The 24524-nt window shown below is 46.6% G+C and overlaps 1 protein-coding gene across 2 annotated transcripts in view; it reads right to left on the reverse strand.

The window, feature by feature from the left end:
- Positions 1-6263: 6263 nt before the first annotated feature.
- Positions 6264-24524, reverse strand: part of BCL2 (BCL2 apoptosis regulator) — a 177211-nt gene continuing 158950 nt past the window's right edge. For both annotated transcript variants that reach the window (XM_027069132.2, XM_027069131.2), the window contains one exon: positions 6264-9914. In XM_027069132.2, coding sequence (XP_026924933.1) covers positions 9780-9914 — 135 coding nt within the window. In that variant the 3' untranslated portion in view covers positions 6264-9779. The remainder of the gene's footprint in view (positions 9915-24524) is intronic.

Raw genomic sequence — 24524 nt, forward strand, 5'->3', positions numbered from 1 at the left:
TTTCAAAAGCAAGAACACTTCTAGTTAAGTCTAGAAAGAAAGAGGGGAGTTGAAGAGAAAGATGCTTTCCAGCCTTAGCAACTTAATTAGCAGCAACTGGGGGGAGGCCTTGGGGGTAGGCGGAGGAAGGCATTCCATAGACAGTGTCGTGTGTGAGCTGTAAAAAGCTGTACATAAGTCCAGAGACGCGCGGTCCAGCATGGTATCCTCCAGTCACATGTGGCTCTTGGCACCTGAAATGTGGCTGGTTCAAATGGAGAGGTGCTCCAACTGTCCGTTCCATGCCCATTTCAAAGACTTCACTTAAAAAAGAACGGAAGTGACCTCAATAGTTTTTGTATAGATTACATGTTGACATGATATATTGGGTTAAGTTGAATATATTATTAAAATTCATTTCATGTATTATTTTAATTTTTAATATGTGACTACTAGAAAATGAAAAATCACATCTGTGGCTCACATTGTATTCCTATTGGACAGCGCTGGTCCAGAAGTTTCCCCTTTGGGTAAGACAATCACTTGGTAGGTGAGGGTAAGTGGGGTAAGGAGTACAGCTGTGAGTTAAATAGGACAGAGTCTCTTGCAGCAAAGGGCCAGAGGACAGCTGGTTCATCGTGCCCTTGGGAACAGGGCCCTTCTTATGCAAGACATTAAAGAAGTGGCAAGAGTTCCATGTGACAATTTCAAAGGAAACATTTTCATTTCGGCAACCTAGTTTTTTTCCTAAACTCCACCCAAGGCAAAATGGATTATTGCTTCCTGGAAATGGAACCAGGGGACTTGAAAGTGTTTCATATTGAAAACAGAAAAGCCCAAGAAGAAGAAAAATAATTACATTTCTAAAAGCTTTTAGAACAAATGCTGGCTTGTGAGAAATAATTTTCCTATAAATATTTTAGTCCTCCTTTTCTTTCTTTCGTTCCCCAGCTGAGGATTTCCACATGGATATAGGAGGTGATGTTCCCCTTGGGAGAGAAGATCAAAGCCAGTCTGGGTCTACTTTCCATGGAGTTTGACGTAGTCTTTGCAGCTAGCTTCTGCTCCTGCCTGCCTGCCTGAGATGAAATGGGCCCCAAACTTTGGAAAAACAGAGAAAGAATGCAGAGAAAAATCCATAGCTACATAAGCATCGAAGCCAGCTGTTTCAGAGAAAGATCCAAGGCTTGGACCTCCTAGAAAGAAAGACATGCTTATTGTCTGCCTATGGGAACCTGCCCCTAAACAGCCCGTTTTGAAAGACAACATTTAGTAATGTAAATAGCAAGTGACTCCTGACTGATGCTAAAGATGTGCCCAGAAAACAATGAGTCTATGAAATGGGACTTAATGGATATTTTTAAAAAGAAAAAGAACAAAAACAAATAGGCAAGACACTGGAATGAGAGTTCCTGAGGCTGAAGACTGGGTCTTAATCATTCCTAAAGTCCCGAGCCCAGTCCTGCACCTGTGCTTGGAGAGGAGTTTCCACAAGTGTTTGTTGGATGACTGGATCCATTCATCAACCCATCCAAAGAGCACTGAGTGGGAATGATGTGTCCAAGGTGCTTAACCTGGAAAACTGGGAAACGATAATACCACTGACAGAAAAGAGGAAGCTAGGGAAAGACCTAACCTTGGGAACAGATTATAAATTAGATTTGGTTGACGTGCCAGTGGATAACAGGTAGCTGAAAAGAGAGACTCAAGGTTACCTTTGATGACCAGCAGCATTGAGTTAGCTTTTAGCTAGGAACCATGATCATATTTGGTGTAATCCTATGAAAGAGCTATTGATACATGGGGTGTGTCCATCCAGGAAAATATAAATATATAAATATATAAAATATATATACATATATACACACACATATATGTGTGTGTGTATATGTGTGTGTGTGTGTGTGTGTGTATATATATATATATATATATATATATATATTTGCTGATATATATATTTGCTGATCTGCAAATATGGGGTCTGATCTGCAGCATGGGTAGACTTGTTCTGTGTTACTGCTGGGAGACAATTCACCATGGGTTTCTCATGTTTCTGTTCATGTTGCAAGCAAGGCCCTGACTGCTCTTTGTTCCAGACTTTCCAAGGCTGTTTGTATAGCAAAGACAGACATGGTGTCTTCTTCCAGAACAAAGGGCAGACATGCTTACTGCTCATTAGAAATTATTCGAGTTGCCTAAATTCCTAAACTCAGAGTTCTCTCTTGTATCACAACCCACTGTGTGTGCAGATGTCTTCTGGTCCTTTTCACATACTCTCATGGGAATTGGTGCTTAGGGACCAGGCTCAAAAATGTTCATACTCTGGCTCCTGAAAGTGCTCTGAGTAATCATCTGTCCTTTGTCTCTGACCCAGGGATCTCATGTTTTCGACCAGCATCCATTAAATGGGGGCAAACGGACTTGTTAGCTTTCAAGTAGGGAAAAAATCTCAGGCTCTTCAGAGCTTTGACCCTCCCTCTCAGAGATTCTTACTCTGGGTCCATGGAGGAACTATAGGAGACCCTGAAAGGAGGCTGTAATTAAAGTCAACACAGAGAGTTCTTCTCTAGGGAGTAAGAAAAGAGAGAAGAAAAGAACAGGGCCTGATTGCTCTGGGGCTTGCCTTTCATTAACGATGTGGGCTCAGATATTTCAGCAGCATAAATTAAGAATGGTACAGGAGCAGACAGCCAAGACTACACAGACAGAGAATGAAGTAGAAGGTGGGCAATGAGGCTGCAGGGTTTTCTTTAATGCAAAACAAACAAACAAACAATAATTTTTGCATAAATATGCAACGAAAAGAAAATATTTAAAATTGATTCGCCTCTCATACTTTTCTAGAACAAAAGGAAGCCAGTGCATTTAAATGAGTTTTTGTGACCTTAAGGCTTTATTGTTATTATTTTTTGTTCCTGGAATGAGCAATTATTGCAATTATTATTACCCATTTACCTACTTGCTTGGTGCTGACAGAAAGATTTATTTCAGCACAAAAGCCCTGCTGGGTCCTGGAGGGAGGGAGTATATCTTCTGCTCTTCCCCACCCCCCCTTTCTCTTCCGCTACGGAGCTCTCAACAGAGCCCAGAGGATGTGCTGAGAGGCGCTGGTGTGCCACTAAAAGAAGTTTGAAAGACAAATTCCACCCTGACACATGTTTGACATTTAATTTTTCCAATTTAAATGTAAACAGTTGCAGAGGATTTAATTTCCAATGCGTTCTTAATAGTATGGGAAAGAAAACCGTCCCCAAACTGTCGATGGCAGAACATTTTTGTATGATGTAATTTATAGCCCCTTGCATGAAGTAATTATGATTCCTGATAAAACGCTTGAGCAATTTCCAGATAGACTTTAATGGGATGAAGAAGTCTTGAGAAGTTAGACTTCCTCATTCAGCTATCTTAAAACGCGTCAATCAGAATTTGGCCATTCTTTGGTGATGGCACCGTTTCTTTCTTGTTTACAGGTCTCTTCCAAGAGAGAATCCCTGATTTAAAGCCAGTTTGAAATCGAATTTTGACACATGTTTTTAACAAGCCTCTCTGAAAAGTTAACAATTGACATTTAAAAAGAGAAGCGCTTGGGTGGCTCAGTCGGTTAAGCATCCCTTCAGCTCAGGTCATGATCTCACAGTTCATGAGTTTGAGCCCCGCATCGGGCTCTGTGTTGACAGCTCAGAGTCTGGAGCCTGCTTTGGATTCTGTGTCTCCCTCTCTCTCTCTGCCCCTCCCCTGCTCACACTCTGTCTCTGTCTCTCTCTCTCTCAAAAAAAATAATAAATATTAAAAAAAATTTTAAATAGATTTGTTACTTATAGACTTGGAATCTAAATACCATAATGATTTGATACCATAATGATTTGTAGCATCATCTACATGAAAAAAAAAAGACAAGTTATTTTTTTAACACGTGGAAATTTTACATTGTTCCTCTTCTCTCCAAAATTCATCTTTCTACCCTCCGTTTTATCCTGATGCGATACTTCGTAAAACTGAAAGTTTAAAATTAATTAAATTTCTACCACCAAAGTAAGTCTATGAATTTTTGTGACATAAGGCTTTACATTTTTGTTCCTGGCTCGAGTAATTATTACAATTGTTAGTATTATTATTACCCAATTGTTAAAGATGTACAAATAGGTAATGCATTTTTATAATTATTAAATATAAAAAATGAATTTTATGGGCAACGCACCTCTTATTGAGATGAATGGGGCTGGATTATTCTCTTCCACTCTCCCCCTGCCAAGAAGGACATGTATTCAGAAACAGAAATTACCTATTACTAGAAAGAGCTAGACTCACCATCAAGTCTATTCTTGCTTTTTGTTTTTATGGACGTCAGCTCTGAGCAGTGTTGTTCACCTAACAACACCATTTGTGTGGTGTCTAAGCGGGGTGTTTCTCGATCAGATGGAGGCCCCCAAAAGTGGGGCGACGATGGTTGGGTAGAAGCCGGTGGCACAGGAGGTGAAAGAATTCACCTGAGGCAGAACCGAGGAGATAGAAGTTTCTTGAATACACTGCAAGGGAGCAGTGGGCAGGACCGCAGAGGAGAGGCTGTCTGCAAGGATGCAGCGGGTGGGGCTGTTTTTGAAGGGGGAAGATGAGGAGGTATGTCCACCTATGGACTCTTCCCTTTTTTGGTTAACCGTGTCCCGTTGTAAGTAGCACATCGGTCAGTTAGGGCCGATGCATATTTTGAGGTGAGTCACCTGATGGAGGGGGCTGTCTGTATTCAGCCGGGTGGGTGCTGTGGGTCCTTCTGCCTTTCATTGCTCAAGCCTGTCTGCCTAAAATAGGCCTCTACAATTTGTATACTGAACAACCTTGTCATCAGTAGGATACTGGCCTTATTTTTCTGGGGTTGTCCTTATGAATTGGTACAAAACCATTCCTACTCCACTTGGTTTTCTCCAGTGGGATGCATATTTCACAGTTGTCCAAACTCTGTCCTGTGAGCACAGACATGGAACAGAGGGATTCTTCGGGTAAGGATAAGGGACTTGTATTACCACTTAACCCAATTCAGGTTCACACTCCACTCTCCCCCACCCCCGCACTGTATTGTGCATAATATTTAGAAATAGATGTCCCTACCAACCCGAAGTTCTCATGAAGAATCCTGGGGGTTAAAACTGCAAGTTAGTTGTTTAGCCATTAGACATATCCAGGCTTGAAATATCTACCATTAATGATAAATGTCTAAAAGAGAGCTGGACTTTGAGGGGTTGTGATGTCTCTAGAATCTACGCCGGCCACAGAACTTAAAACTGTTTCTCTTTTATTGCAGAACGTCCTTCATGGAGGCATCACCTTGACCCACTAAAGGTTCCCACTTGTTTCCATCCCATCCCCCTACAGTCCTGGCCATTCTGAAAACCTCCTGAACCTGTCTCGGGAAGGTTTTGCTCCTCTGAAAATTCTTCCTCCCTCCCATCCTCGCAACAAATGTCCTTTGTCCTGTAATAATTAAAAAAAAAAAAAAATCCCTGAAAGATCCAAATTGAATAACAATACAGATCTGATTGGAACCTTCATAAGCCTGACAATGTAGAATTGTATTTCTTAAAAAGTGTGTAACCACATTTGTCTGAGCTGCAAAAGACACCACAGAATAAGATCAGAATAGAATTTCAACTGACTCCCTAATTTCCTTAGAATGGCTTATATTTCAAGCCCTTCCTGTTTTTTTTTCTGATAGAGTGGGTGTACATTACTAACTATAAGTGATAAGAAAGTATAAAAACAGCCACTGCCCTAAAAGTACAATTGATTTTAGCATTGAAGTTCACATTTATAAATTAGTCATTTTAGCATACGTTTCATTATAACATAAACTACTTATTTACATTTCATCCTGATTATTTTAACTCCTCTTGACTTAGAATCACTTCCTAATTTCCCATATTGGGCCAGGACTAGGTCCTTAGATGACAAACAATAAACGTTTACTAATGAAATAAAAGTCACATCTAAATGGAAGGTCAGATCTGAATATGCAGGGAGAAGTCAGCTGAGGCAGAGAATGTTGGGGTGTTTTTTTGTTTTTTGCAAGGCGCTTCCTTAATTTGCAATGTGACTTTACTTCAAATCTTAAACTTACAAGACTTTTCAGCCACTGCAACACCTGAGACGAACCGTGTGCTGTGCAGCACGTCAGTTGTCATTTGAGCCTTCAGAGTGCTCATGTAGCGAGAGCTCAGGAGGACCCAGGTGGTTCCTGGGTGCTTTTCACCTTGTGTGGGTTTTTTTAAATGTTTTTATTTATTTTTGAGAGAGAGAGAGAGAGAGAGAGAGACAGAGAGAGTGAGAGTGAAGGAAGTGCAGAGAGAGAGGGGGACACAGAATCTGAAGGCTCCAGGCTCTGAGCTGTCAGCGCAGAGCCCGACGCGGGGCTCAAACTTGCGAACCATGAGATCATGACCTAAGCTGAAGTCGGATGCTCAACGAACTGAGCCACCCAGGTGCCCCCTGTGGTGTTTTTTTTTTTAATTTTTAGAGAAAGAGAGAGCACAGTGGGGGAGAGGAGCAGAGGGGCAGAGGAAGGGAGAGAGAGAGAGAGAGAGAGAGAGAATCTTCAGCAGGCTCCATGCTCTGCATGGAGTGCAAGGTAGGGCTCGATCCCCGACCCTGGGATCATGACCCGAGCCGAAATCAAGAGTCGGATGCTCAACAAACTAAGCCACACAAGCACCCCTGTCCTTGTGTGTTTTTTTTTAGAGCCTTGGACCCCAATACGGAAAATGTATGTGCTCTCTTTAACCCTGACCTTGGCCAACATATAGACCGGTAATTCAGGTGTGTATCCCTTCTCAACACAAGATAGGTGGGAACGGTTCTCTGTTGTCTGATCGCGAAATAATGGAGGCATTGAAGGAAAGAAGAAAAAATGACAAGTTGAGGCTTTTATATACGTCCATTGCTTCTAACATGTTTTTAAGAACAAGAAAAATGCAACAACTACTCTTAGAGCAAGTGAAGCCACGATACTATACGGTTTTGGGGGCAGGTGGCCAGGCACATTTACCATTAAAACCAGATACCAAAACCCCACAGCAAAAGAAAACCAGCCAGAAGTTAGCCCCCATGACCTTTTTTTTATATATATATATACATTTTTAGAATACTCTTCAAATCCTCTTTGAACAATAACAACAACAACAACAACAACAAAAGACAGTCTTTATATTAAAAATGTCCATGTTCTTCACTGTTAACTTCGAAAGCAGCTTGAAGGATTTCGCTACTTGGAGCATACTGCAAATTGACTCCACGAAAGTGATCTTGGTAGGATAGCAGCACAGGATTTGATATTCCATACTCATCGCTTTTGACAATGTAAACCTTTCCGAAAATAGTATTTCGCCTAAAAATTAGACTCATTCAAAGGTCTGATCATCCGGTTCCCTGAGGCCTGCCAGGGAGGTCTGGCTTCATACCATGGGTTTCCTGCTTTCTCAGGGTGGCGCACAGGCGTCACTGCATTTCAGGAAGAATCCGAAGGACGGCCATGGGACGGGCCCTGTGGAAGGAGGGCAGGAGCGCTCTGGATGGATCTGTGTCAAAACAGACCACGTAGAGCAACCCTCTAAAGATCAAACCATCGTGGCCAGAATGTAATCCCCTGGTCATTTCCCATCTGGATTTTCAACTGAATGAATCTCATGGGGTTAACCAAACATGGATGTCGTCCTAACTAATATGAGTTAGATTCTGATTTGCCCAGGAACTAAGAAACCTTCAAGGAACAAGGTCAAAGGGACAAGAGGTACGTCCTTCACAATAAACAATTCTGTTGACGTGGAAACGCACATAACTTGGTTGAAGCAATCTCCCTCAGTGGCCAGCACGCTCCAGGGGGTTTTCACGTCGCTGAGACCCAGGGATTCTCTCTCCTTGTCAGAAATGCTTTTAAAGAATTGAGACAAAAACCCCAAATGGAAAGATGGTAATTTTTGCTAACAAATAGTGTAGAGGCCGTAACTAAATACAATTTTTAAAAAATGTTGAGATGCATGTATTTCTTTAAAGCAGCTTTCAAAACATCAACCACAGCATTAAACATTGAACATAGTACATTCTGAAGTTAATACAGATAAATGGTATATAATGCAATAATGCCACATTTACTCCATAAATGTCTCAAAGCCCATTCTAAACTGGAAAAAATATTTTCTAGTTTATTAGCTGGAGATTTCACTTCTTTACTACGTCTCTAGAGTTTTCACCACTGACTTTTTTTTTTTTTTCTTTTTTTCTTTTTTAATGCCCCAGGAGGTACAGATAAATTCCCACATGCCACACCTGGAACTTTTTTTTTTTTTCTCCCTCTGTCAGGTTTCCAAAAAAAACCCAAACTACAATGACAAGATAATGTTTTACATTGTAATCCCATAGACATAGGTCAGTTAATCCATGACACCTCGTTTCAACGCTTTCTTTAGGATTTACGACCTTCCCCAAAGTTATTTAAAGCCTTGCTTTCAACTGCGCAGCCAGCACGCATGCGCGGCGGCCACACCGCACACGCGCTACACCTGTCTCCTTCCCCCGGTTTCCTTTTGGTGGCGGCATGGCCACCTCCCTCTGCCGGGAAAGGCGCAGTGCCTCTGTTTCCTCCCCTCCACGGTGATCAACGTCTTAAGAGCCTCGGCTTCCAGGTTGCACGCTCCACGAGGGACAAGGGCCCGACTGGAGGGCCCAGGGCCACAGGCCCAGCCGACTACTGTTCTTTCTTGACAGTGGGATTCTGAGCTCTGTCAGCTTCCAGACATTCGGAGACCACACTGCTCTGTTTAAAACCCTTGGAGCCGGCCAGCGAGTGCCCAGGCTCAGTTCCAGGACGGGGCCTCCGAGCTGGGGCGAGGCAGGGCTTCAGACTGTGGCCTCTTAGGGAAACGCAGGCACTTGTGGCGGCCTGATGCTTCTGGATAAGTCACCGAAACGTTCACTTCCTCGCATTCGGGAGGATTCGGTTTCATACACAGACAGAGCCAGTATTGGTGGGGTGGGGGGGGGAGTGTATCCAAAAATGTATGAATATGCACATCAGGGCTTAAGGTACTGGATGCTATTGGATAAATTGCTAAAATGCTTCTCGGCACAATTGGTAGCTTAAAAAAATACTTTCCTATGGTTTAACGGCATTTTCCCCATCACTGTTCTTCGCTGTGGAAATCTTGGTGGGTACCAAGTCCATCTGAAGTTCCCCAGTGTTTTCTCCCCACTGGGTCTGTACCATGTGAACCATACGCAAAGTGTGTTGTTCTTCGGGCCAGGAAGAATGGACTTCGCCGAGCGCCTTCCCTCTCTTAATATCGCAGCCCCCGGGGCAAAGAAATGCAAGGAAAATGAACACCTTCTTCCTAACTTCCAACAGCCGGCTTCTGGAACAGTCAAGTCCTTTGTCAGTTTGTTTGCTCTTCAGATGGTGAGTCAGTCCAGCCAACAACATGGAAAACAAATCCGTGTTTATAGGCACAGGAGAGCCAGGTGGTGCTGCCCAGGTGGGGCTTGGCAATTGGCGGTAGGGTTTCCAAAGACAGGAGGTTCAATGGGACTGTCTTAAATAAATAAATCTTTTTTTTTTTCTTGAGAATGTAAAAAATAAATGGTATTTCCCTTTGGCAGTAAATAGCTGATTCGACGCTGAGCCCGAAAGCTGTTTTTGTTTTGTTTTAGGTTTTGTTTTTAAGAGACCACGGCTTCGTTTCATGGGACATCACTGGTGATGCATATACTTCTACTGCTTTAGTGAACCTTTTGCATATTTGTTTGTGGCAGGCCTTCTGACTTCACTTGTGGCCCAGATAGGCACCCAGGGTGATGCAAGCCCCCACCAGGGCCAGACTGAGCAGGGCCTTCAGGGACAGCCAGGAGAAATCAAACAGAGGCTGCATGCTGGGGCCGTACAGTTCCACAAAGGCATCCTGCGGGGAAGAGAAGGGGAGACAAAAGAAACAGAATTAGAGAGAGAGAGAGAGAGCACAGGGTGCCAGCCTACAGGGAGAGTGGCATCCAGCCAGAGGACCGGGGCACCTTCAGAAGGGCGTAGGGAAAAGTAAAACGCTCTTTCAGGGCGGTGATTCAGACCCACTCTTTTTACTTCCATTCGAGACGCTGTCGTTGAGATCCTGTTGACGGGCCAGGTACCACAGAGACATAGCAGTGAGTGATGTAGACTGAAGGTTCCTACTTCACCAAGCTTTTATCTAGTCGCGGGCCACAGACAGTAAACAAAATAAATGCATCCTAGAGTGTACTCGAGATTCCTAAGTGCTAAGGAGAAAAATAAAACGGCAAAGGCTGTTAGCAAATATCGGAGGCTTTGCAATTTTAGCTAGCATGGCCAATCCTAAAAATAATGAGAAACACTGAGTATGAGTCTGTTCCTTTCTTGAATGCTTGCTGTATGCTAGGCACTTGTAATAAATGTCTCAAATGCATCATTTGATTTATCCTTCATACCAATATTATGGAGTCATTTTACTTCTGTTCTGAAGAGGGGGAGAAAGCTGGGGGAGGGGGGAGGAAACACAGAGGCTAAGGGATTTGTCTAATCAATGGCAGCGACTGGATTCGAACCCAGAGGCGCACTGGTGCTCTTCGGTCTGCTGATGTCCTCTTACGGCTCACAGCAGCTCTGTCCGGATGCTGGTGCGGTGGACACACACAGGGTGGCCTCCCTTGGTGGCATGCCTAGGCTCCAAAGTAACAGAGTTCTCCCTGGGTAAAAAAGTTGTCACGGGGTTTCTTCCGGGAGAGGCCGGGCTGGATGACCACCACCCTGCATTTAACTCGAGTTGTGCACGTTGCAAAGCACGTGGTCACTTCTGGTCAGTTCGTTACGCGTCACTGCAGACCCAGGTCCCTGAGAAAAGAGGACGACTCAATCTTCCCTTCCTATTGCTGCATCTAAGTCGGGTCTGCAGTACGTCATAACGACATTCTCTGGATTGTTTCACACTGGATCAACCACTCGATGCTCATTTCTTAGATTTGTCGGGGGACATTTGTAGGACCCAACGAGTATCTGGACAACTCTCTTAATATATCTGAATATATAAAACGGTAAGAGAAATTCTTTTTGCTTGGTGTGATTTATTCAGACATGAAGAGAACAAGACATAGCTCCACATTACTCCCAATAACGTGGCATCACAGCACACGATTTCACCACGTGAGACGGTAACATGCCAACGCTTCTGGCTTTGCCGGGTGGAGGTGCCTGTGACAATGTTCAGTGTTTCTATCTGTGAAGGGCAAGTACTGCACGGAGGAACCAGGTACCAGCTTTGTCTCTCCAGTGCCGTTCATGGTTTTGATACATGTAGGTGTTTATGAGTATTTGTTCAACTAGCACTTAAAGTTTTCTGAATTCAATCACCGGCTCGAGTTCGGTCTCTGGCCCAATGCTTCACCAGATGCTTCCCCTGCCTACTTGAAATTACTCCCTCTGTTCGTAACAACCTTTGGGAATCTTAGGAGTAGTCCTGAAGGTGAGAGTTTAAGGCATCATTGGGGGGAACTTCCCATGTTATTAAATATAGATTTCCATGGTTATTCTTCATGGCTGTATAGTATTCCTTTGCATATATGCTGTACTTGATTTAACCGGTTATCTATTTGAATCTTTTGCGGTCGTAAACGATATTATGATACATATTTGTACATAAATTCCTGTCTACTTGTTCAGTTGCTTTTGGGGGACAGATTCCTAGAAGTGAACCCAGTTGATCCGTCATCAAAATCGCCCCCCACAGGCACAAAGCGTTTGTGATGAGGCACTCCCACTCCCTCCCTGGTTGCCCTATGATCGGCAACACCATTCACGGAAGTCAGGAAAGGGTTTAGGGCAGTGGTTCTCAAGTGGGTAATCTTGCTCCCCAGGGGACATTAGGCAATGTCTGGAGACATTTTTGGTAGGGGTGCTCCTGGCACCTAGTGGGGAGAAGCCAGGGACGCTGTTCGCCATCTTATAACGCACAGGACAGTCCCCACCGTAAAGAATCATCCGCCCATTCTTCACATGGGTGAAAGGTTAGGAGAAAATCTGATCATGGACCACAGAAAACCTAATGGTCCATTTAGCGTGTCAACAGCTTGGGTCAGATTAACACAAGACGAGTTAGTTAGCCTTAGACAAGTGACTGGTCCCCAGCAAGTGGGTGCACTGTACTTTCAGATGCACTAGATTAACTGCTACCAGGAGAGGGCGCAAGGGTTTTCTTCTTTTCTGCTCTATTGTTGGCATTTTCTAAATTGGAGCCTTAGAAAAGCAAGGCAAGAGACATAAATGAAATACGTGTTTAGTGTTCTTAGCACAAAGCTGAAGTAATGATCACGAATGCTTGTCAAGGAACATACCTTCCCTGTATATAATCAGGGATAAATGGGGCAGGAAGGGGTCAGGACAGATTTATGGGCAGGAGAAACTCTGCTTCTTGTAAAGTGCATCCCAGGATCCCACAGACACAGCTGGAAACACCTAACAGCCCACCCTTCCATGCTGCTCTCGCTGAGGGATGGGCAGGCTGGAACCTCCCAGATGACGCCTGGCAGCCTTCAGGGCCCGGCCCTGGGCTGTGTACAATGTGGCTTGACATCGAGAGGGTCCATGGTTGGGTCCAGCCTTCCTCTAGTTACCAATGGGGTTTTCCTTGGCAGAATATGAAACGGACTAAGCCCCTTGCTCTCTGACCTTTCTGGCGGCAGAGCCATCCTGAGAATGTGGGGGAAGCGGAGACAAACTGGGGTTGGCATCTTCTCCCTGTTTGCCTGGTGCACGCTACTGATACCAGGGAGCAGAAAAATGTCCCTCCAAATATCCCTACCTCTCTGGGGCTGAACGATTCCCTCTCCCGACCACCATCCCCTCGTGTAAATAACCGTGCTTCTAATGGACCTAGTGGGCCATTTCTGATGTGCATTATAAAGAAATGCATAATTTCTAGAGTGGGATGAGACACAGTAGCATCTCTTGACCCAAAGAATAAACACTGAGTCGCTGATTCAGCCCCAGGTGACTGGGAATGGCTCTCAACTTGGGGGAGAAGGTCCGGGTGAAATCCCGGTTTTGACATTTTATTGCTTATGACCTTGAACAAATTATCCAGCCCCGGGCCTCATTTATTTCACCCATAAAATTGGTTGTTGTGAAGATTAACACAGGCGACTCAAAGCCACTTGCAAACGTGGCCTCGAATGTGAACTTGTGGCCGTATTAACTTGTTTGCTAGTCTGCCCTCTTGGAAACCTGCCCTGCCCTTCAGAGGGTCTACTGAGCCCGCCATTTCACAGGAGCAATCTACTAGCTCCCTCCAAGGAGTCAGCTTTTGGTTCCGGAGATGCTTGGTCATCTCTATAGAAGTAAGGAGTTAAAATGTACAAATAGGCACATGACGTGTTCCGGTCAAAGATGGGAGGTGATAATACGCTGGCCCTCTATACTTCCTCAGAAATTATTAGGTCAGGGTGTGGGGCTGGGGGGCATCATTTGACACCCCCCCACCCCCCCACCCCACGACTGGATCCAGCCCCCAAGGTTTGCCCATCTCCGATTGCAAAGTGCAAAGCAGACCCATGCTTTCAGGACTGAAGGTCCTACAAGCTACTTTTATAGAAAGTCTTCTTGCTTTTTCAAACATCCTGATTAGGGCGATTTCCGAAGTCTGTTTGAACAGTCTGTCATTATTTGTTTAAGGCTGAAAGCTGTTTTAAATAAACACATGCTCATTTTATGTATTAAAAGCAACAAAGAGGGAAAAAGAAAACCTGAGGCATCGTCACGTGATGTGGACAAAGTCTCCGTCTGTGCACTTAGGGGTCACCGCAACAACTGTTGCTCAGGTCTGGACTGGGGCGGGGGGCACCGCCAGATTTCAGAGACGTGTGTGGCAGGTTCCGAGGTGAGTAGCCTTTCTCCTTCAGTTGACCCTCCCCTCAGAGAGGACACGAGCAGGGTCCCAGCTCTGGGTCCTCTTTTGTAGACCGCTTCTCCACCAGCTTCAAATTCAGAGGCCACAGATGGTCTGAGTCTGAGCTCCACCCAGAGCTGGCCCACCAGGGCGGAAGGCCAGACTTCCGACCCCAGACCCTTGCTGCACAGTTGGAAGTAAGCCAGGAGGGTGTGGGCAGGAGCAGATCATACTCAAGACTCCAAGCAAGGGGACCGCAAAAGTGTCCTCAGCCCTCCTGCATTTTGACTGGTCATGGGGTCATGGGACCTCTCCCACCTGATTCTTTATCTCTCTCCATCTCTCTGTCTCTCCGTCTCTCTCACACCCACCCTTCCCTTGAGGCAACTCTCCAAATTTTCCTTTTCCCTCCAGTACCCTTCAAGAAGTTTCATTTAAATCTGATTCCAAATAAAATGATATTAAGATACAAAGGAGTCAGATTGGCAAAAACCGAAAAAAACACAGTTCTACTGAAGAGGGTGGGGTGGGGGCTGGGGGTGGGAGCCCCGGATAGTCTTACACAATTGATGGACCCCCAGGTAAAGATAATTGTATTTGTAGTTGGCAATGCATATCAGAAGTTTTAAAAATATTATCCTTTTGTTATGAATCCCACCCCTAGCTATTCATCTTAAAAAAATAATAAAATGCACAGGTTGCTTATGACAGGTAAAACGTAAAAAGAACTGAAATGTCTGAAAATATGATTGGTTAGGTAAACTTATGGCACATCCATGCAATGGAATAATGTTCAGCCATTCAAAATTGAACTCTGTATTTACTGGCAAGGTAAGATGTTCCCAACATAGTTTGGAGTGAAACAAGTAACAGCTAAACCAACGTCTGCAAGTTCGGGCCTGACTCGTGGTGGTTTGCAGATCTCCTTCAACACTGGGAAGTTTTTTTTTTAAGATTTTATTTTCAAGTAATCTCCACATGCAACGTGGGGCTCGAACTCATGACCCCGAGATCAAAAGTCACGTGCTCTGCCGACTGAGCCAGCCAGGTGCCTCAGGGAAAATTTAATATGGCCTGGTTGGATATGAACAAATTAGAAATTCAGCTACATCCCACAGTCTTTGAGCTGACTGTGGATATAGACATTCTATGGTCATGGGAGATCCTAAGGGGGAAAGTCGTCCTGCCCTCAACAAGCTCCCAATCCAGTGAGGGATGGTGTCTCTATGTGCACATCTGAAGTCAATGAAACCAAAGCATGCTGCCATTTTGTATCCTGCACAGAGCAGACGGTCCTGTCAGCAGTAAGAGGAAAGTAAAAAGGAAATCAGATAGTGCCGACAGGAAATCGAACACTGCTATAGAATGTCTTTGATATTTTCTATTTTTCATGGCTTTATAATGTTGTCTCCAGGGGACACCCTTCTTCATGACAGCCTGCAAGTTAGGGAAGGAAAAGGAAAAGAAAAAGGTGAACCCTAGTAATGGCAAAACCTTGAGTTGAAAGGAACCTCCAAGGAAGTTCAGATCTGCACTGGTATAACAATGCCAAGTAAAGACATCAGCCCTTTTGTTTGTAGATGAGGCAAATGAAACCTAGACGGATACAGTAGATTACTTACTGTATGCACTGGTAAGCAGATACGAGGCGGCGGAGGAGGGCAGAAGCTGGGTTTATTATCTCCTGCGCTTAACGGGTCAGAACATTGGCCAGCAGTGGGTTCATCTGCCTCCCGGAGTGCCTCTTCCCTGCCTCCTTCAACATGCTTCCTCCCATCCCCGACCTTCCTCTGTGTCTAACCCTGACTCCATTCCACAGCAGCCTCACCCCTTCCAAGTGTTCCTGAAGTAAGTTACCCAACAATGCAGACCACTGCTGCTCTAAATTCACGGTCTTCAGATTCGGTGAGTTTTTTTTTTTTTTAATTTTTAAAAATATTTATTTACTTTTGAGAGAAAGACAGAACGTGATATGGGGAGGGGCAGAGAGAGAGGGAGATACAGAATCCAAAGCAAGCTCCAGGCTCTGAGCTATCAGCACAGAGCCTGATGCAGGGCTCAAACTCACAAACCATGAGATCAAGAACTGAGCTGAAGTCGGCCTCTTAACCGACTGAGCCACTCAGGTGCTCCCAGACTCAGTGAGTTCCTGAAACAACTCAGCCCTCCTTTACCCTGGGTCAGATCTTTTCTCTGTTCCTTTCCATGACCATTATGAATAGCTACCACTTTTCTTAAGTGTTCTTACCTTTTAGCAACTGATGTTCACCCCTTCTTCTCCTAGAAAATTGGGGCCGCTGGGCAAGAATTACCACGGCTTCCTGTCCTGGCCCACCCACTGATTACAACCCTATCTGTCCTTCCCTGTGCCTTCCCACGCTGCACCCTGATTCCACTGTTTCCCATTGTTTTTGGAACCTTTCTCCATCTACTGTCCATGCTCTTAACTACAATTTCACCCCCATCATTACTTCTGTCTCTTTTTCCTTGGCATATAAACATTCAGATCTCCTCAAAATTCCCAGGCTGACGCTGTTCTACTTTAACCATAATCTTCTCTCTCCTGGCCTTCCTGGATAAGCAACTAAACCCATCCTCATTTGCTGCCTTCTTGCCCACATTTTTAATCCACTCAGGCTGGCTGCTTCCCTCATTGTGCCTCTGAAAACACCCTCCAGAGTCCACTAATACCCTCCCTGTGGCTAAATCTACTGGATGATTCTCAGGTTGCATCTACTGAGTACTTTGACACTCTGGACACAGAGACCACTGAAAATCTTTGCATCCTGGAGAATTTCTTCTCTGCCATGATTCTTCATGGGCATCTCCTCCTCTGCCTACCCTGATAGGTACTCAGTGCTCCCTGGGCTTCGGTCTGGACTATCTTCTCTCTTTGACTAATCTCCTTCACTCTCACGGTCTTTTTTTTTTTTTTTTTAAGTTTATTTATTTATTTTGAGAGAGAGAGAGCGAGAGCATGAGTGGGGGAGGGAGAGAGAGAGAGAGAGACATAGAGAGAGAGACAGACAGACAGACAGACAGAATCCCAAGAAGACTCTGTCTCATCAGTGCAGAACCCACGAACGGTGAGATCATGACCTGAGCTGAGATCAAGAGTCTGACACTTAACCAACTGAGCCACACAGGCGTCCCCACTCTCATGCCCTTAAATACCATCCCTCTGATGCTGTCTCAGAAATCTTTATACCCAGACCCACCTACTCCTCGGCCTAGCAGATTCCTATTCCAGTGGCCTTCTGTGATGCCCCACTAGAAGTAACAATGCAACCTAGCCTGTCCCCAACTGGAATTATCACAGCCCCCTCAAGCAAGCCTGTCTCTTTTCCTGCCTTCCGCATGCCCGTGCTGTCAAGGAAACCTACCCTCTCATTGTTCCCTAGAGGTTTTCCTCTTTCTCACCCCGTCACCAATTCATTGGTGAAGCCCACAGTCTGAGGCTGGGTTCCCCAAGAAGCAGACTTCCCAAGAAGTCTTCCCCAAGAAGAAGATTTGAGTGTTGGCAGTTTATTTGGGAGATGATCCCAGAAAACTAGAAGGGGAGTGGGAAAGCAGCCATGAAATTACCTTATCAAGCAGGTAACTGCTATTGGCCCTGGAAGCTTAATCCTGCTGGGAAAACTGGGGGCAGAACATATCCCACTAATGGGCGAGGGAGCTGGGGTATTTGTACACCATCTCCTTCCATTCATTGGCTGAGGATTGCTCCAATGAAGGAGTCAATACCCCAGCACTTCAGGCCAGTTGTGTACACAGACAGGTGGGTTCTAGAAGCCAGAGAAAGCCCTCGCAGGAAGAGCTGTAGATGCCGTATCTCATCGCTGGAGGCCAAGCTAGGAGCCCCAAACTAGTGGTAAGGTCCAGGGGATCAGACAGGGCCAGTATATGCACCACCAATTTGACCACCTACATACTTCTCTATCCTCATTACTTTCTCTCCCCAGGATTACCGTTATCATTTCCCATCTGATCTCTCGGCCTCCAGCCTTGTGCTCTGCTCTTCTGTCTCCTCTCTGTTTTGCCCCCAGAATGATCTATTCAGAATCAAACCTGTCACATTCACGCATGGGTCTAAAATCCTTACCATGCACCTGAGGCTCTCGATATTCTGACCCCAGCCTAGCTGTCCTGCTCCGCTTCTGCCTTGTAAACTACCTTTGGTTCATTCAAGGATTCAGTGCAATCATTTCCTCTAATCCCCTAGGTTGAGCTAAATAATCCTCAACTATTCCTGGTTCACTGGATAATCTGAAGATGATCTATTTACGTGTCTGTCTTCCCCCATTCAACCATTAGCACCTGGAGGTGCAGGGACCACATCTTATTTATCTTTGGATCCCTGGAGTCTCTGTCTGTCATCTATTAAGCGCTCAGCAAATGTTTCTGGAACTGAAGTAATGGATTTCTTTCACTGTAGAGCAGGTTTTCCAAACGTATCTTAATAGATGATATTTTTAAAAGGGCGGTGTTCAAAGAACAAATGGCAGGCTGAAACAAAATCCAGTGCTTCCCCCTGCCCCCCCCCCCAGGCCCCACAACAGTATCTGGCATCATCCTGTGAGGGTGAGGGGTGATGTTCAACCAGACCCTAAGTCAGCATTGGATCTGACTGCTCCGCGTCTGTTCCATATCGGTCGTTAAATATTTTGAATAACATCCCTAGCTGTGTGCCTTGAGTCTCCAAGACAGGGATAAGGTGTGCAGCACTCTCCGAACTCATTTGACCATTGATTCCTCTGTCAGGGAGATTCCTGCTGTGTTACGAAGGCACACTTTGGAAATGCTGCCTGGAGGCAAAGAAGCAATAATCCTGGACACTGGCAAGAGAGGCAGGTTGGGGCCTGTTATACAGGATTGGAGGGGGGATGCTCAAAGGTCCCGAGCTGTTGGTGGACATCTAGGAGAACATAAAACCCCCCGTGGTAACAAGCTTGCATTCCACTAAGTGGTATGAGCTCATTCCCGATTCCCGATTCAGTCCGCAGAGCCATCGCCAGGCAAGAGTGAAGATGGTGGGACAAAGAGAAAGAAGGAAGCGAGGGTGGGGGGGGGGGAGCACAGCAGACACGAGAGCTCTCCCTGAAGCCAAGGAGGCGGTCATTCTCTGGACTCCAACTTTGGCTGAGATCAAAAGGGGAAGCAAGCTGTCCCGGGGTTCTGTGAGTGGTGGCCCGCAGAGCACACGCGAGGAAGTGAGGACTTTTTCTACCTGAATAAAGCAGCTGGTGAGGAAGTGACTCCATTTCCCCCTTATCATGGGCTCGGCAGGATTTCCTTTGCAGCCACTTTGTGCTGAATGAGTCTTGAGGGTTCCGTCTCCAGATCAGAGCTGCTTTGGCAGTGGCCAGCTTCGGTCCCCTAGAGCTCTTCCTCCCTCACCCGCCTTGACTCCCAAAATATTCATTCCGGGTTTGGGGGAAACGGAAAGGGAACAAAACACCCAACCACCATGGAGCACAGAGCTGAAGGACACACAGCTGTCTGCTTGAGAAACTCAAGCGCGACTCATGCAGTGACTCCATCTCCCAGGCTTGCAGCCCCCCAAAGCCATCTGCAGTGAGTGGGGCTTGATCTTGGAGAGACCCTGTGTCAGGGAAGAGGGGCCAGCTGAATCCCAGGCCAACGACATAAAAAATGAAACCTAATCTAAGTGTCATGTGGACGTAACTAGAAACCTGCTAGAGAAATGGCAGGAGATGAAAAACCCAAACAAAACAAAAAACAAAACTTGCCCGCCTCCCCAAGTTGGGCTAGGGCAGTTTTGGTGTATTTTGTGATGCAAATTGAGCTGAGGATGCAAATCGGGCAGGGGCCCTCAGGAACTAGGGAGGGCAGAAAATGAGAAGCCCAAAAGGTTCCTTGTTTCCTGAGCAGGGCACAGAATGAAAATAATTTGCAAAGGAGTCTGATGTGCTGGGGATCCTGTAGCCACGGAGCCGGGTTCCGGGATGCCTGGTATGTCCACCTGCTGGAGGAGACTCGAGCTCGCCGTTCCTCGGATCGCCCAGGTTCCGCTCGCCTACCTGCCATCCGGGCTGGGGTTCTGCCGGCCCACCTGCCATCCGGGCTGGGGTAGGAGACGCTATCAGGAGTGAGGCACACAGACAAACCCCCGGGTACCAGCTATGCAAATACTGCAGGGAGAGGGTACCCAGCCACCTGTGGGCTTAGGTCCCTCCTACCAGGAGGTGCAAACAGCTCAGGACCTCAGAAGACTGTAGGTGGAGACGGGCAAGGCAATGCCTCTAGAGCGAAATGAGCTAAATATATGTTAATAATCCTGCCGGTTGGTTCATTGTGTTTGCATAGTACACCAAAAGGGGGGAGATTAAAGGCCGTGTCTACACTAGGCTCATCTTCAGGCTGCTTATTCATTCACAAAGCAAACATTTTTGTAAGGTGCTGAGGAGTCTAGAAGCCAAATAAGACACAGGCCCTGCCCTGTAAGTCTCACTTGATCTTCTGTGTGTGTGTGCGTGTGTGTGTGTGTGTGTGTGTGTGTGTGTGTGTTTGTGTGTGTGTGTATACATACATATACTCTCCTGCCTTAACAGTAGCCTTAATGGGCACGAGCGTTTTCTCGATACATCCAAAGCACTTTGTGTGTGTGTAGACGCATTTATCCTGAAGTGCTCCGGGGAAGAGAGAAGAGACACTTTGCTGTTGTCCTCACTGTTAGCCGAGCCCGCCTAGTCCCCAAGAAGGGTGCTTTCTGCAGGACCCTACCAGAGCAGAGGCCATAGTAATCTGCCTTGCAGCATTTTGGCTTTAAAAGAAAGTGTCTTCATTTTTCTTCCTTACCTTCCTCATTCCACTACCCTCTTTGGCTGGAAGTCTCTGAGCGCCCTGCATTTTCTGGCACCTGGCCCCTTTTTTGCTTTGGGCCTACACTATTTTCACTGCGGGGGGGGGAAATATCACTTTACCATATTGTGTGGGGTATGAAAGTACGCCAAGCAAAAAAAAAAGTGTAATTATTACAACTCAACAGCAAAGAGACAAATAGCCCATTTAGAAAACCAGCGAAGATGTGAACAGACATTTCACTAAAGAAGATCTACAGATGGCTGACAGACTCCAGAAAAGGTGTTCAATATCCTGAATCATCAGGGAAATGCAAATCAAAACCACAAACGAGATATCACTTCACACCCATTAGCATGGCTATGATGTAAAAAATGGACAGTAACAAGTGTTGGCGAGGAGGAAGAGAAACTGGGGCCTCACCCATTGCTGAAACAGAAAGTGGTGTAGCCACTGGGAGAAACAGCGGTGGTTCCTCCCAAAGTTGAACAGTTACCGTGGGATCCAGCAATCCCACCCCTAGACGTATACCCAAGGTAATTAAAAGTACACGTTCACGCAAAAACTTGTACCTAAATACTTGCATCGGCATTAGGCAGGATAGCTCAAGTGAAAACAACCCAAGTGTCTACCAACTGACGAACACATAAACCAAAGGGGGTACATCGTCCAAAAGAATATTATTCAGCCCTAAAGAGCAACGTATCATTGATTCAGCTACAACATGGATGAACCTTGAAAACATTACGCTCCAAAAAAGAAGCCAGGCATAAATCGGGCGCCTGGGTGGTTCAGCTGGTTAAGCGTCTGACTTCAGCTCAGGTCACGATCTCGCAGTTTGTGAGTTTGAGCCCCGCGTCGGGCTCAGTGCTGACAGCTCGGAGCCTGGAGCCTGCTTTGAATTCTGTGTGTCCCTCTCTCTCTCTCTCTCTCTCTCTCTCTGCCTCTTCCCGGTTCGGGCCCTGTCTCTCTGTCTCTCTCTCAAAAATAAATAAATGTTAAAAGAAAGTTTGAAAGAAGCCAGGCATAAATGGTCAGGTGCCGTAGGGTGCCGTTTATATGAAATGCCCACAGTAGGCAAATCCATGGGGACAGAAGCAGATTCGTGGTTGCCAGGGGCTGGGGATAGAGGAGAATGAAGAACAGCTGTTGAGGGGTATAGGCCTTTTTTTTTTTTTCCTGGAGTGATAAAAATCTCTGGAGTTGCATAACGGTGATAGTTGTACAACTTAATGAATATACCAGAAACCAACAGGTGAATCACTTTAAGTTGAATTCTATGAAATGTCAATTATATATATAAAAAACCCTTAATTACATGTCCCACACTACACAAGGAAGGGGACTGGACTATTTTTATGCCGCATGGAATCCAACAGAAACACTCACTGTTCGGTAACCCTGGCTTCACAGGTGTGTGGGAGGTGGGGCTCCTTTGGTTAAAAACTCTGCACAATTGTTATCCTCCTTTTTATGAATTTTTATACACGTGGGAGGTAGTGAGGCGGGTGAAAACTGTTCTGGATGAGAAGTCGGGATGGTTGGTGCTGATCTGGGTGAGCGACTTCGGGCCCTAGGTTTCCCTTACCTAGAAATTTATTGGTAGGCCATCTGCAGTCTATCCCCCTGGGCTTCCACAGCTAATGATCTCCTCCGTCTTTCCTCCTGCATCTCCTAGGATGTGACTTGGGATGTCCTGACACATGTCAGAAGCTGTTACCCCAACTACCATAAGCCCCTGGCCTGGTTCCTTTCAGTGTGGATGGTCTGTGCCACACTCTGGCCTCCACAGCCCTCCTTTTTCCCAAATCCACCTGTGGCCTTGGAGCCTCCTGCTGTCGGCTCCCTCCTCTTTCCCTGCCTTCCTTTCTCCAGCATGGTAGGTAGCTGCTGTGGGTCTGATGGCCTGTGTGCTTCCTATCTCTGTTCCCCACAGCCAACATCCAGGTATTTGTCCCACAGAACTCTCTGCCTTTCACGCCATTTTTATTTTTATTTGAGAGAGAGAGAGAGAGAGAGAGTGAGCAAGGGCAGGGAGAGGGGCAGAGGGAGAGAGAGAATCCCAAGCAGGCACTACCCTCAGCAAGGAGCCTGGTGCAGGGCTCGATCCCACGACCCCGGCATCATGACCTGAGCCGAAACCAAGAGTCGGACGCCTAATCAACCGAGCCACCCAGGCGCCACTCTCTCAGGCCAATTTTAATTAGAACTGGCCGTGTCAGAGTGGGGAGTAGTTGGGAAGCTTTGCTCCTTCTCCGTGTAAGACTCTCCGTTGCCTGACGTGGGCTGGGGATTCCTTGGGCAGACTAGCATTTGGAATATATCCACCAACTATTCTCCCTTGGGTTCTGGAGCCATCGGGCAGGGGTTCCCTTCCCTGCTCCCTCGCGAGTCTGGACCTGCCGTGGCGAACGAGCATGACCTTCATCACGGCATACTTGGTGGCAGGTGAGTGTGTGCTCCCTGTAGGTCACGTCTGGGCCAAGCATGTAGCACCTGCCACGTGGCCCGTGGATGTGAGGCGCGGCCAAGGTGCCGACCCTTCTCCCTGCCCCTGCAAGAGTTAATTCATGAAAATATGTCAAAAAGGGGAACCGAAAGCAGATGCTTGTTGAGTTCTGCAGCTCGGCCTAATTGCTCTCATCAAGACACTGCTGCTAGGGGGGCAGGGGGTCCTTCATTTATGAAACGCGGAGGGCCGGAGTTGAGGGCCGAATGTCTGACGCTCACTTGTTTAAATCAGCAAGTGTTGACTGAGGTTGGTGGTGGTGGGGAGTACAAAGAACCCGCATTTCCTGATAGGAACTTGCTGAAAGTAGCCTTGGACCTGAGGGGCACGTCGGAGTGAAAAGAGCAAAGCAGAATGAGTTCGAGGGAGCTCCGAGGGGCACCGCCAGCCGCCAGTTGGGCCCGGTCTGGCTTCAGGACTGGCTAAGAAGTCAGCAGCGGGCATCTTCTCTGGAAGCCCCACGCTGCACTGGCTCCAGGGTCCTCGCCTCGCTGACAGGCTCAGACATGTGTCTAGGACCAGACCTACCCCTGACGGTGCGGGTCCTATGTTCTCAGTCTGTAGCGAGTATAAGGACCGAAGCTGTGCCCCGGGGGAGCTTGGTCACTTCCCATCACATGCTTGGACACCGTTTTGGCTGGCAGCGAGGAGCCCGGGGGACCTGCTCGCAGAAGGCGCCCAAGTATTTGCTGGCTGGACCCAGGATGGGAGCTGAGCCAAACCCCTGGGCCTTACGCCTACCGACCACTCCTCGGGCAAGGGGTCGGGCCGGGACTTCACCGGCCGAGCTGGCAGGTCAGCGGTCAGTGCCAGTGTCGCCGTGCATGGCCTTGCCGGCTCCTGTCATCGCCAACACCCTGGAGCAGGTCGGCTCGCGTGGGATTTCGTGGTGCAAATACGCACCGAGCACCTGCTCTATGCCCGGCACTGCGCTCAGTGCACAGGGGGAAGGCGAGCGGCCACGGTGAAGGTCTGTACGACCACGAGCTCCTTTAAACCCAATACAGCACCTTCCCCAAATCAAACACCCAACAAACACTCTTCCAGTGGGACGACTCAGAGAGACAGCACCGTCTCACTGGAAATACTGTTGCCCGCTAAGGACAGAAGAAGAAACTCAGATTCGGGCTGCTGGAGCCTTCAGGTGGGGCTGTGGGTCTAGCAAAGTTTTATTTCCACTGAGGGAAGAAGCCCTTGGCCAAGTGCATGAATCTTGGATCCCCATGCAACATGCCTCTCATAACAAAATTAGTGCAAACTTTGGATGGCTCTCGCTAGCCCTGTCTGGGTCT

This window comes from Acinonyx jubatus, chromosome D3, assembly GCF_027475565.1.
Source record: "Acinonyx jubatus isolate Ajub_Pintada_27869175 chromosome D3, VMU_Ajub_asm_v1.0, whole genome shotgun sequence".
Classification (NCBI taxonomy): domain Eukaryota; kingdom Metazoa; phylum Chordata; class Mammalia; order Carnivora; family Felidae; genus Acinonyx; species Acinonyx jubatus.